The sequence below is a fragment of the Mytilus galloprovincialis genome, chromosome 3, assembly GCF_965363235.1.
Source record: "Mytilus galloprovincialis chromosome 3, xbMytGall1.hap1.1, whole genome shotgun sequence".
Taxonomy (NCBI): Eukaryota; Metazoa; Mollusca; class Bivalvia; order Mytilida; family Mytilidae; genus Mytilus; species Mytilus galloprovincialis.
The window spans coordinates 30,402,856-30,418,125 of NC_134840.1; the positions used below are offsets into that span (position 1 = coordinate 30,402,856).

At 30.3% G+C, this 15,270-nt stretch overlaps 1 protein-coding gene across 10 annotated transcripts in view; it reads right to left on the minus strand.

Moving 5' to 3' along the window:
- Positions 1 to 4,276: 4,276 nt before the first annotated feature.
- The window catches only part of LOC143067675 (DISP complex protein LRCH3-like), a 45,938-nt gene continuing 34,944 nt past the window's right edge, over positions 4,277 to 15,270 (minus strand). For 9 of the 10 annotated variants that reach the window (XM_076241124.1, XM_076241123.1, XM_076241118.1 and 6 more), the window contains 6 exons: positions 14,537 to 14,635; positions 13,429 to 13,495; positions 12,623 to 12,744; positions 12,066 to 12,203; positions 11,281 to 11,358; positions 6,961 to 10,082 (listed from right to left, as the gene is read on the minus strand). In XM_076241124.1, coding sequence (XP_076097239.1) covers positions 9,906 to 10,082; positions 11,281 to 11,358; positions 12,066 to 12,203; positions 12,623 to 12,744; positions 13,429 to 13,495; positions 14,537 to 14,635 — 681 coding nt within the window. In that variant the 3' untranslated portion in view covers positions 6,961 to 9,905. Of the gene's footprint in view, positions 6,003 to 6,960; positions 10,083 to 11,280; positions 11,359 to 12,065; positions 12,204 to 12,622; positions 12,745 to 13,428; positions 13,496 to 14,536; positions 14,636 to 15,270 lie in introns of those variants that run through there. The other variant, XM_076241116.1, reaches the window with a different exon arrangement.

Sequence of the window (15,270 nt, forward strand, 5' to 3'; positions counted from 1 at the left end):
AACAAATAATTTATACATATATGTACACTTTTATATGTCTTAATACATACGAGTCTACATGAATAAAAAGCTTTATGACACTGAATGGTTTTGTCTGAATTATATATCACAGTTAATTAAGGAAGATCAACAAAGAAGCAGACATAATATATTAAAAGAAATAATAAAAATAAAAGTGCACAGCAGGAGACATTGCTAGTAAAATAGGGAAAAAATAACAATACATTTATATCAACCCTCCCAACAAAAACAAAAGTCTGCAGACACTAAAATGCCCCGCCTGCCTTCTAATTATTATTGAATTGATGTAGGAAATCTTTAGATAGAGGTCGTACTAGAGATTTTTAATCATTTGCACATTATTAATGATCAACAGTCTTCACGATGAACTGTTAAATCTACAGGCCCGGAGCTCAATTTTTTAGTTAGATTCTGTTGGCCTGTATATGATTTTTACAGGCCCGAGAGCAATTTTACAAGCCTGGGCTGCCTGGGCTGCCTGGGCTGCCACTCAGCGTGAAAACTGGATCAATAAAAATAAGGTCGATGTCAAATGAACCCCGTCAAAGACACAAGTAAACCCTGTAATCATTAAATATGTGGAATTTATCTAACTTATTTCCTAATAGTATCTGTTAACAGACCTGATCACAAACAATAAACATTGATCAGGGAACCATGATCATTGAAGTAGAGGTCGGTTGAACTCTATATGATGGACATGCAGACCTTGCATTGATTTTATATACCAAATAAATGTGTCCTTTTACTTAAAACAAATGATAACCAGATGCTCCGCAGGGCGCAGCTTTAAACGACTGCAGAGGTTGAACCCTGAACGGTTGGGGCAAGTATGGACACAACATTCAAGCTGGATTCAGCTTTAAATTTAGATTGTGATTAAATAGTTGACACAGCATAGGTTTCTGACACAGAATGAATGTGGTCTAATGAACTTAAAAAAAAAATGTTTGCCTTTGAACAATTCACTATGCTGTTGAATATTAATCCTCTCAAAAAAATGTTTGAAGAAATTTTCTTTTTATTTATGAAATCTGAAATGAAAAAAATTGACCCCCCAATTTTTTTTTCACATCCCCCTTTCCCTTATTTCAAAACTGATCTCAATTCATATTTCTAATGTAGTTTGCAACAATAACTACTCATTTAAATACATCATAAAATATTAAAATGTAAAAAAAGTGCTTGTTATTCCTGAATGGTAAAGATTGTTTTAATCTATCAGTTGGTAGTAAAAGTGAATATACATTGTATATTGTATAAAACAATGATTTAAGTTGATTCAACTACTATTCTGGACAAAGAAAGATAACTCCAATTGAAATCCAATCGGAATTTCTTGCTATTGAACAATATTGTGCAATTAGATATTTCTTGCTATTGTGCAATACTGTGCAATTGAAAATATTTGCTATTGCACAATACTGTGCAATTGAAGATTTCTTGCTATTGCACAATACTGTGCAATTGAAGATTTCTTGCTATTGCTGAATACTGTGCAATTGAAAATTTCTTGCTATTGCACAATACTTAATATAACTAATTTGGATCCTGATTTGGACCAACTTGAAAACTGGGCCCATAATCAAAAATCTAAGTACACGTTTAGATTCAGCATATCAAAGAGGCCCAAGAATTCAATTTTTGTTAAAATCAAAATTAGTTTAATTTTGGACCCTTTGGACTTTAATGTAGACCAATTTTAAAACGGGACCAAAAATTAAGAATCTACATACACAGTTAGATTTGGCATATCAAAGAACCCCAATTATTCAATTTTTTATGAAATCAAACAAAGTTTAATTTTGGACCCCGATTTAAACCAACTTGAAAACTGGGCCAATAATAAAAAATCTAAGTACATTTTTAGATTCAGCATATCAAAGAACCCCAAGGATTCAATTTTTGTTAAAATCAAACTAAGTTTAATTTTGGACCCTTTGGACCTTAATGTAGACCAATTTGAAAACGGGACCAAAAATTAAGAATCTACATACACAATTAGATTCGGCATATCAAAGAACCCCAATTATTCAATTTTTGATGAAATCAAACAAAGTTTAATTTTGGACTCTTTGGGCCCTTTATTCCTAAACTGTTGGGACCAAAACTCCCAAAATCAATACCAACCTACAAAATAAACCACATCCCCTATCTGCATGCCAGTTAGAAAAAAATGGGCCAGGAAGATTTTCCAAATAAGGGCACTAGCCATGTAAGTTTGAAGAAATTTTATGAAATACTGATTTTCAGGCTTGCAAGTCAACAAGTATTTTAATGTTTTTTGTACTTCATTTATCCTCCCTCTAATAAGCTCCTTTCCTCTGCATTTTTTTTTTACAAAAATATGCCCTTTTTTGGTAAAATCTCCAAGTTATTGTGCAAAAACCAAGAATAATGCTTATTTGGGCCCTTTTTTGGCCCCTAATTCCTAAACTGTTGGAACCAAAACTCCCAAAATCAATCCCAACCTTTCTTTTGTGGTCATAAACCCTGTGTCAAAATTTCATAGATTTCTATTAACTTCAACTAAAGTTATAGTGCGAAAACCAAGAAAATGCTTATTTGGGCCCTTTTTGGCCCCTAATTCCTAAAATGTTGGGACCAAAACTCCCAAAATCAATCCCAACCTTCCTTTTGTGGTCATAAACCTTGTGTTAAAATTTCATAGATTTCTATTCACTTTTACTAAAGTTAGAGTGCGAAAACTAAAAGTATTCGGACGACGACGACGACGACGACGCCAACGTGATAGCAATCAATATACGACGAAAAATTTTTCAAATTTTGCGGTCGTATAAAAATCAAGTGATAGAAAAGTAGTTTAAGCACTCACTGAATTGTAAAATGAGGTACAAGACAAGAGTATTACAAACAATAAGGCATCTGTATAAGTTGTTAATAATTCAACTCTACTACCCTCTTACATATAAAGCTGAATACAAATAGTTAGTCAGCATTGGATAAGCAGTCCTATGTCTTGCATTCTGTGACTATTGTAACAGGTGAAACAATTATGTGATAAAATAAAAAAATCAAATCCAAATACTCTCTAATAAGTGCATAATAATATATTGTAGTTTTTCTACATATTATATGAATTGTACTCAATATGATGGAAAAGGAGGGATGTAATCTGACAATGTAATTTAAGGTACACATTATCAAAATCTATAAGCATTTGAAAAAAGTATCCTTTTGAAAAACATATATTGATGTCTATGCCACTTAAAAGAAGTACCATCATGAACAGGATTGATGGGTGGAAGGTGAGAATGAATAATTGCATTGGATCAAATCCACTGCAAATATGATTTCTTGCAAAAAAATAGCATCCCAAAAAAAAAACATATTTTTTTTTCCCAGTAGGTAATTAACAATCATTTAATTCATCTCTTATTTTGGGCAACTTATCAATTTCATTCCACCTCTATCTTAAATGTATCTGCATTAACCTTTTCTTACCACGAAAATTTTGTTCCGAAATTATTCTGTTCAAGTTTTGATTATTTAACCAGGACCGTCTGGTGTAGGAAAAGATTCATATATACAATTCTAGAATTGCTGAGATTGTGGTATTTGCCTTGATTTTTCAAGTAATTTATGTAAGTTATTAAGTTATCATTTATGATCCCTGTGTTAAAACAGGGATTGAGAATCTAATGCAGGAAAGATAGTAAGAAAAGGTTTCTGATGAGGCTTGTCATTCTTTGTCTCGTACCTTTAACAGAAATGACAAGGAGTTCTGTCTTTAAATAGTTTAGACTTGTATATGTGTACAGGGCAACCACAAGAGGTTAACTAAATATATGGAGAGAGAAAAATAATCATACCCCTGTGGCAAAGAAATATTTGAGTGGAAATGTAGTTTATCATTCAAATTAAGGCGTTAACATATAATAACATAATTCCTTTACCTAATTATACTTGTTGAAAGACAACTTAACACAAAAAAAAAACCCTCAGTTTTTTAACTACTGCATTGGAATAACATTCATGAGTAGATTTTGTGGTGTGCTACTGCAAGTAACATTCAACTTGAACTCTGTTGAGTAATCAGGCCTGTCAATTGCAGTTTAGTTTAAACACTTTTAAATTACATCATTATGCAAACAATACAAAATAACTTCTTCAGACTTGGCGTTTTAAGTAACATAACAATTTAACTTCATGCTATTTGACAAATTGACACCATTAAATCATTTAGGGAAGTTGCCAAAGTACAGATTCTATATTTACAGATTTTCAAAGATTGTTTGAATTTAATTTAATTCATCAAATGAAGAAAAAGAAGAAAAAAAAAATTAATATCCAAGCAGTTTTGTTGCAAGCAGGTAAAGCTAAATACAGGTTTATTTTTAAAATGTCTGTAATATAAATGACCAGTCATTTTAGACTTTTAATAAAGGAAAACAAATAGAAAATTGTCTACATCTGATTCCAAACAAAACCGTAGTTGATAATACATCGCCATCTATATTATCTGGAAAGAAAGAAACTTTAACCAACATGATAAAGACATCTGAGCATTAAATCACGGTATAAATCAATCAAAATAAATTACATGTATAATTTGCATCAATGATGATGATACTGTTCATTCTATCCACTAAATTTATTTATATAATGACTGGTGAATGATTGTATATATATTTACTAGTTCTCTTAATTATATATGCAAAAAAAGGAATTGTTAATGAGACAGCAATACACAGACATGAAAAAGTTTTAGGGAATAATTTTTCTCATCAAAGAAGGCTCCCATCTTAAGCCAATTTATTTACATAACATGATATCAAAAGTACTTACTGAAGATTTGAAGAAAAAAACTTTCATATAGCTTAGCAACAAATGATATTTTTGTCATGAACAGTTTAACACATATTAAATGCGACATATGATTATAACAATTCCTGTTCAGTTAACATAGAGAATGATGAGAATATAAATTCTGATTAGCAGTTAAGCTTATAGCAGACCAATAAGAATATAATCAAGTGAATATTCTCACTTACTAGGATATAATTCATTTCATGACAAAAGTGCTTTATAAATCCTTGCACTATTTCCTTAATTAGCCTTAGCCTATTCTAGTATATTTGATATTATATATATTGTACAAGATATACAAGTGATATGGTTTAACAATGATTTATTATTAACAGCTGAATTAATACAAGGCTTGAAAATTTTCAGGAACTTGATAGAAATTATGACAATCCAAAGCATACATAATTTTGCATAATGGACATACTAATTGTTCTAGCATCTTAAAAATAATACAAAATAGACCATTTTTCAAAAATTTCAAAAATATTACCAAACATACAATATTTTCATGGTCTCAATTTGAAAACACATATTTCATATTTCAAAGATATCACTTATGTTTTAAGAACAATGAAAACTAATCATTTTATGAATAATTGCATTTTGTCCCTCATTTTCAAGCCTCGTTACTGATGATTACTAATGATCACAGTTTCTATAGAAGATATGATGATACATTATTACATTGTTTCCTTTTCTTTTTATATTTTAATTTTAATTTTAATTTTTTATTCATTATAACATTACTCCTTTTTAATGACAAGTAGTTAACAGTTTTTCTAGTTACAATGATACTAATAATTCAGTTACAAGGAGAACAATCATTTACATATTCTACAACAGATGTATTTTCTGAACCCTTCATTTATAGTCTAGGACCATAGGTATCACCCTGTTATAGTTACTGAAGTTAAAGAAGCATTAGTTGGTCTGTAAGTGGCATGATCCAGACAATTGTCCTTTGTCAAACAACAGGATCTGTAGTTACACGCTATCAGCTTTCAAGTCTTTGGTAACATCATGTTTTAGTAGTTTCATACAGCTGAAGATCTTGGATTAGTTGATGAGACAGCAATTAGAGCAGATGTAGTCACAGCAAGCCTTGTTACACCCTTTTCTTCTAAGATATCTTGAGCACCACATATTTGTTCCTGAAATACACATATAACACCTCATTATCAACATTCAGAGCATTATTCAACTCTCTAGTCAAGAGATCCCCTCAACTGTCAGAAATATTGGTTATTTTTTTTTTCTTCACTAAAACAAATATACAACAATATATCTATTGTCTAAGTACCAAAAGCAGTAACTCACCCTTTTCTCCTCAACCTTCATTTAATCTTTGTCTAGTAAATTTGTTGTTTGTTTGTCTTCTATATTTAAATATGACCTCTTCATTGGCACATAAAGAAGCTTTCATGCCTTAAGTCCTCTGTTTTCCATGAAACACAATTTTTCTGAAATCCACCCCACCCCCCTTCCCCCATATATATACAGATTACCAAAGTTATATGCAGAAATGAAATACCACAAAATTACAGTAAAAGGAATTTAAACACAGTGCTTGGCAATTTATTTAAATTGAAAGTTTACTGATGATAATAGGTTACAAGAAATGAAACTCTAGTGTGTGCCACAAAGTCTTCACTAATAAAATAAGGGTAAAATAAACTGGGTGGGTTCAGCACAATGGCTTGCTACTTGCTTAATGCCATAATTTGATTCCATTACATATAAATCTACCCTATGAATGTAAAAAAGATGTGAGGTATGTCAAAGAGAGGGCAACCAAATTACACAATAAGAATCAGAACATAGCTATAGGTCAAAATATAGTCAATATTAGACAGGTGATCATACAAATGCATCATAAAGTTGTTAATTACTTAAACAGAAACAGTCAATGATCTGTTATTACATGAAAGGGCCTTTGCAATAAAATTCTTTCTAAATTCTACTGAACCTTTTTGTTATAGTAAAAATGTTGATACCAGTTGAGTCAGAGCTGCTAAATTATTTGTTATTGAGACTGCTCACTCAATGAGAGCTCTTCCAAAATATATATTTATATTTTTGCTACTATTTTTATATGAGATATAAATTAACTTTAATGAACAAATTTTTTTTAATTTTTAACAACATCAACAAGATAACAACATATATCAGCAATATATCACAGTTATTACACTCAGCTTATAATATACAATAAATATACCAATCTATGGGAAATAACCCCTACTAAATATCTCATGAACACAATTATCACAGGAAAATTAAATAATAAAAAATATCAAATGAAAGACTTTTACATTAAAGCATCATTAATGAGGTGGTACAATTGTCAATTCTACAACACTTCTTCATGGAGCACTTTACAAGCAACAGCGTTAAGATGCATTCCATTCCTACCTAAATAAAATACTACAAGTTCATTAGCCGAATGCACTGGATTTTTTTTAATCCTGAGAAGCAAAGTGTCTACTTTCCAATTCTCAAAGCCAAAAAGCCTTAAAGAGTTAGCTCAGATTTATACTAGCCCTACATATACTTGAAAAGAAGGAAATGAAAATGAATTATCTACTGTAACTTTCTTCCTAGTTATCTCCTGAAAACTAAAAAGGTTTCCAACTCTTCTTTTCAGGGAATCTACCTCATTCAGTGTTTAATAGTAGCTTTAATAAATTAAATAAACCAGACATTAATATCAGTGTTGAAAATAATTCTTTTGTGAAGTGGGAAATCTAACCTCTCATTAATATGACTGATCTTTACAAGGAGTAAATGGAGAACTGGTGTATATATGAAATAAGCATCATGGCTGACACTTACACATAGTAGTCTTAGATCACATGTTCTAGGAAAAAAACATTTATATTTTAATCCGGTTCCTTCATAGAGCCCTCTTTAAACTGTGAGGATCTAACAAATATCTGATGGATACATTGTACTAACAAAAACAAATTATATAAAACTATCAAAAAACTTTTTAAAGATTGGACTAGAATGCATCTCAAACTATATTCAAACACAAAAAAATCATTTAATGTACGAAAACATCTCCCAATACATGTACTCTATATTGATAAATAAAAAAATGTTACGTTTAAATTTAACATATGTTTTAACAGTTGTCAGTAACAACCTCAAAATTTAATCTATGCTTTATAGGATGAAACATATATAGATGTAATATCAGCAGAATGATGTATAAAACAGATCTAAACTCCTATACTAAATTATAACAAATATAAAATTGCCTTGCATAATAATGTCAATAAATAAATAAAGAAAAGGTATCAGCCTGTAAACAACTGAAGCCATCTAATGTTTATTATCTTTAGTTTATATTGCTAACAAGCTTTCATCACAGTAGATTCTGTATATTGTCCACACAGTTCTTTATCTAGCCAATAATAACATATAATCTTTGGGGAATATTCAATATTCATTCAATGTTCTTGGAATTACAAGTCCATCATTCACTATAAACATTGATATAATAAATGATCATTTATAACCAGTCAATTTTGTTCAGATTGATTACTAATATATTAATACACCATTTGTATCCATTTAAAATAAATTTTGCACAACAGCATCTCTAAAAATCCAAATGTATTAGTATTTAAAGCTATATTCAAAACTGCAATACAACAAATTGCAATAATAATTAATGAACCTTAAGTGAGCAAGCTTGCAAAAGCCCTCTACAAACTTTTTTTCTTGCAAGCAATAGCTTATTGGTTTAATAAAAATGTTTTTCTCCTCAAAAGAGGGTAAATAAGATAAGATAAGAATTTTATTAATCTAATCAAGAACCCATAAAGGGCGTCATTTTACAACACAATATGATTGGAAAAAGCAAAACAGAAAACTAATACCATATAATAAAGGTATTATCCATTCCTGTAATGTCATTGTTTGTATGTTAATTGTTTTTAATTCAATGTTATATAAGATAGATATCTTCTGCCACTGTATGGTAATGTCCCTATGGTTCAAAAATTTCACTCCATTTCTAGTTACTGACATCATTTCCTTGGACATATTGACCTTAAAATCAAAAGAAATCTACCCAACCATTTATGCTACCATATATCCAAGATTGGTTCAAATACTAATTAGTCCTGGAGTTATATTAATCGGAATACCTTCAAATGTACTAGTTTAGGTTTAAGAGTTAATTTAGGAGCTTCTACTGGAGATTTTACCAAGAAAGGGCATATTTTTGTTAAAAAAAAATGCAGAGGAAAGGAGCTTATTAGAGGGAGGATAAATGAAGTACAAAAAACATTAAAATACTTGTTGACTTGCAATTTCATAAAATTTCTTCAAACTTACGTGGCTAGTGAGACCCCTTATTTGGAAAATCTTCCTGGCCCATTTTTTTCTAACTGGCATGCGGATAGGGGATGTGGTTTATTTTGTAGATTGAATCTGGCCTATTTGATTTTGACTTTTTTTAATTTGCAGAATTAAACGTTGAATATGTGTTCTTCAATAAAACTCTGCTATTAATATGTTATGTATTATATCATGAGTCATATTCACAAAACTCAAAGTGTGATGTTTGAATATTACAACATCTTCTCTGCTGCACTCATATAATTAAGAGAACCATCACCAAAACAGACATTAAGAGAGAAAGGCATTTTTGAATTATCAATATGCTGTTGATTCTTATTTTTGGGGACAAGGTTAATGAAACCAAAATGAAAATTGTTCTTTCATAGGAAAAGTTATAAAAGCAAAATGTATCCAAAAAATCATTACAATTTGTCTAGCTTCAGACAATGCCAATAATTAGATCAAAATATTTCAAAACATGTTAATACTCTCTGCAGATCTTTTTTCACAAATGCTTGACATTGATTATTATACCTACAAGAATTTCAAGTTATCCTATTCCAATTAGCAAAAGATTAAATATTAGTTCTGATAAATGAATTTAAACTCATCCCTCATAAAAAAAAACATGTTTCACAGTAAAGCGTATTTCTTGAATTATGTTTCAAAATTAAAATGGATACGCATCACAATTTGTTCAGTTTTTAAATTCTATAAAGACATAAAAGGGCAAAGGCAGTACAGAATATAAAGATACAGAAATAAGTGACATAATAATCTGTTGTTGTTATTCTGCGACACATGGCTAATTGTTGCACAGTTAAGGCGACCCGAGCTGGTCGTAAATTCTCCACAATATCCTCACATGCACAGAGGTTGTCCTGCAATAGAGGGATATTGTGTTAGTAAACCGTGCATATCAAGCTCTACAAGTGTGGGGAAGAGGTTACTCAACACATATCTTATCAGTTATTTTAAATGAAAGATTTTGTAAATGCCTTTTTTTTTTAATTGTTTAAATTGTCATCTGCATTAAAACATAGCACATATAAAGAAAAAAAATCACAACGTTATTTCTTATTTATTAATTTGCTTGAATAATAAAAGAATGAGTATTAAACTGAAACAAATAAAAATGAATTATTTCACCAAATTCATGTAGAATGATCTATTTAAATTTAGAATTTAGAATATATTATATTAGCCACTATGAATTATATTGTATCATTCAGTTTAGTATATGTGATGTGCTCTATATAGTGTACAGCCCCATACATTTTGTGATGTTTTAGCTAGGATTATTTAAGCTATATAAATGTTCCCTTGTTACCACAAGCATGCTGAAGCAATAAACAGTCAAACCTTTTAATTAGTAGTTAACCTGAACCCAATTAAATTCTGATTAAATTTTATTTCTATTTTCACATTTTAAAGAAAGGTTTGACATTTCAATTTCTGCATGCTTATAAATTTCAACCTTTGAAAATTCCAAAATAATTACACGAATATAATTCACCTTTTTATAATTGTCCCTGTTTATAAAGGATATCATAGACCATTCCCATAATATGTTGATGACACAAGAGAAAGGTTGTAGGATGTTTAAAATAGGTCAAATGTTGCAGAATCCCAAATTAAGATAATTAAAACAAAATTGATTTAGAAGTTAGTTTAATGATTTTCAAAGGTTGATTATGATTCATGCTGTAAATAATTGATTTTATTAAATAAAATACTAAACATTCATGCTTTGGATAACCTAACACTGTGCGACAATTAGCCATGTTCACGATTGTTTCTATCTTTCCTGCTGTCGATAAGATAAATTCTGCAACAAAAACTAAAACCATAAAAGAATAAGAAAACAAACAAATATTCTATAAATTAATGAAATATTATGATAAAATCAAGCTGCCACTGTTCTATACAAAAATAGTGCATATTCAGTCCAACATGCACTTTGTATTATTGTGTTGTATAACTAAAATACAGTATAAAATAAATAGGCTATGTGTTTTTTCATAATTTGACTTTATAGAAATATAATTATAAGTGTGTGGTGATGGTCCTCTCACTTACCCTATGTACTCCTAGTTTCCGACACGCTTCTAAGAAATTCTCAACATTTTTCCGACATTTAGCCAGTGTCAGTTTTGGCTGAAAAAAATTAACATTCATTATGTTGGTGATGAATTTCAATAATTTTTGTTTTCTAACATAAAAACATTATAAGCAGAAGTTTGTATTAATGTCCTACAACATTTTGTCTAAAATCACTATTTTTTCAAATTTGATATTATATAAAAATATTTGGTTTAAACCAAACCAAACGAAATGCTAGTTATTGCTCCATAATATTAACCCCTCTTATGTTAAAAAGGAATGACTCGTAGTTGATAAGAAAAATGTGAACAAAATTATATATATCTACATGATTTTTCTACCTCTCAATAGGAAATAGAACATCAAAGGAACTGAAAGCATGTACTATGGTATGGCATACAGATAAAACATGGTGCCATACAATATCAGGAGGTAATTGAGTTAAAGCTGCTAAGAGAATTTTGACAGAAATGTGTTTCTACCAGACAGACACACAGACTGGCAGCTTGACTAACAGAAATAAACCAGTATACCCCTTTTCCTGTGAAGAGCAGCATATCGTAATAACAAGTGCAAGCTTTTGTAATTTGATGTCAATAAATTCTCTTGATTAGTTTCATAACCCAATTGTGTGTATGTTCATTTGTTTCTACTATAATTGTAGGCTAGGCTTTTGTTTTTCGAGTTGCCTCCCTCTTGTACAGTCCTCTAGATTTAAAACATTATAATTTCTTTTTAACTGTTGGTTTATCTGTACATACCACAGCAGGTGAGGGAACATGTATACTGGTGACAGATCTCGGTCGTATACTATTGGCTAACTGACATAAAAGTACTCCATCACGTAAGGTTTCTGGCAAGTTATCAGGCAGTGTCACTTTTAATCTGCTTTCTATGGTCTAAAAATATAAAGGATCATGTCAGAAGTCATTGAGAAAAAGGTTTAAAAGAGAGCAGACATAATTGTTGCTAACAGCAATACATATTGACATTAAAGGTTATTTATTTACCAACCACTGAACAAAGAAGACAATTTAATTTAAATTAAAATTTTGATTTGAATAGCTTTGATATTCTTTGGGCAGACTCATAGTCATACAGAAAACAAGGCACATGTTTTTTTCCCTGCCAAGATTAATTTAGATTGGCGAAGCAGTTTCAGAGAAACAAACAAAATCTATTTCCTGTCAGTTTTCAATGGAAATTATGTGCAACCTTTTGACATTAAAATTACACTTGTTTATACAGTGTTCAAAACTATTTAAGTATTTAAAAGGGTTTGATTGAAACAAAATATAAGAAATGAAATAATATATACCCGCCGCAGACAATCAATTTGTTTAGCTTCTCCATGTTCATGTTCCATCTGACGTCGTATTGTATAATTAGGGTCAGAATCTTTATAACTCTCCATTTGCTTTATTGCACTGTTTGTTAAAACTGTAAAGCAAAAATATAAAAACATCATGTTTATTTCAAATCTGTTGTTAATTGAATGGTAAAATAAAATGAAACTGTCTTAATATTGTAAAACATTCATTCATTCAACGTTAAAACTCGCTGTATTTGTTTGCACCTATCCGAAGTCAGGAACCTGTTGTTCAGTGGTTGTTGTTTGTTGATGTGGTTCATATGTGTTTCTCATTTCTTGTTTTTTATAAATATTAGACCGTTGGTTTTCCTGTTTGAATTGTTTTACATAAGTCATTTTGTGGGCCCTTTATAGCTTGCTGTTTGGTGTGAGCCAAGGCTTCATTTGCTGGTGGTACTTTGACCTATAATTGTTAACTTTTTAAAAATTGTGATTTGGATCAAGAGTTGTCTCATCACTCAAACCGCATCTTTTTATATCTATGTTATTATTTATCATATGATATGAATAAAAGTTCTTTTTTTCAATATTGTCTGCAGTAATATATATTAAAAGCTGATATCAAGGACAATAATCAAAATGATATAATATTATCATGTTTACCATCTAATCATAACCACATTCTCATTTATTACCCGTAACTCCATAATTCCTTATCTCTATAGATAATCACAATGAAAAGACATAGTATTATACAACAGCATTCTCACTCATACCCGAAAAGACATATCTCATTAATACAATGTATATACCTGTTCCACCTCTTTTACTGAGAGTCGAGTTTGTAGACCTTGGCACTGTAGTTGACATTGAAGTTCTCTGGAAATAAGAATAAAATACAATTATTTATACATGTTTTATTCTTTTGTATTTTTTTCTTCTGTTAAAAAAAAAGGCTTGTGTAGAGTGGGTGGCGCATATTCGCCTTGGACACATTTTCGCCGTTTTGCTATTTTTTTCTGTAAAATTTGTGTGCCTTTACCCAATACTTGCCTAAATAGATGGTAAAGGCTGCTTGTAATGTTCAAGCTGTTGATATTCCTCTTTACCCCATTTTCAAGGCTATTTGCACATATAAAGAAATACGCAGTTGTTTTTCAACGATTTTGGCAATTATGCAAGATTTATATGGCAATCATGCGCAGTCTTAAAGTAAAATATTTGTGAGAAAAAATCGTACAGGAATGATCTCTCAAGCTTATTCATGTAATTGCAAACATTTGTTTTTATAATATAGCAGGGTAATGAGGTTGGTCATATCATACATTGCGGCGAAAATGAGTCCCCCATGGTACACGAACAACTTGATTTCCTCTGGTGTTTGTGTTCGTTTTTGGAACAATTAACCAATGTTTTGAAGATAATTCCTTTATCAAACATTTTTTTCATATAGTTAAATTTCTGAAACCTACATAAAAAGTTCCAAATTTTCGAATGTAGGTCGGATGTAAGTGGAAATGAATGAATTATGCAGCAAATATGGGTCCCTCACTCTAAATATCATACATATGAACACACATCTTAACAGCACTTTAAAGATGTAATTGGTAGCATTAATATTATTGAAAACCAAAGAATAAAATGAATGTTTTATTTTTTCATCTTATACTTTACAAAAATTAGTTCTGCAAAACAACTCTTTCATAGCTGAAATATTAATGTGTTAGAGTCAACAGTTTTATATTTCTTTTTTTAACTGACTTTTAATTTGATCTTTAGACCTTTGTATAAGTTCTGTTTTGACAATTGATGTATACAGTATGTTTTGATTTTCATACTATACTGCTATACTGATGTGTCCTAAATATTTATCTTTCAAATATTTTCAGTGCCAACTTTCCTAAAACAATTATACCTTACCGGTCTAGATGTTGACGATTCTAATTGACTTTTGGCTTTCTGGGATTCCACTTGTGTTTGTGTTTTCATTTGTTGGTGTTTCTGTCGGAACTCTTCTTCCTGCAATAGTAATATATGATGAATTTTTAGGTTCCATATTGATCGATCATCAAAACCCTTTCTACTTGTATTGTCTATAAAAATTAGGAGATATGGATTGATTGCAAATGAAACATCTATCCACAAAAGTTCAAATGTAGTTCAACTGAGGTTTTGAGTTTGAATCCTGCACATGGCAGGTATGCTCGACTCAAATCTTGTTGACTAGAATTTTAAGTTTGCCTAACAAAGTTCTACCGTTCTCCTGGCACTCCGGCCATCTCCAACAGAACAAACTGACCATGAAGAAATAGCACACAAGTGCTGAAAGTGGTGTTTAACACAAATCAATCAATCAAATTTAAAAGATGTTAGACAAACATAATAAATCAATAGACATAACCACAAAACATTAAGTTCTTACTTGCAGTAGGTCCACAAAAATTATAAATAAATTAAACTGAGTCTATGAAAGATGTGCAATAAACACCAAACTCCCTAAAGGACAAATCAGTGACTATAATAATAACAATATCAGTATACTAGATTACACAGCTACTAATAAACAATAATAAATAATTAAAAAGTTCAAAACCTGCTTCTATGAATGAAATGCCAATTTACACTCTTAATTCATCAGCTTTAAATCAACTTAT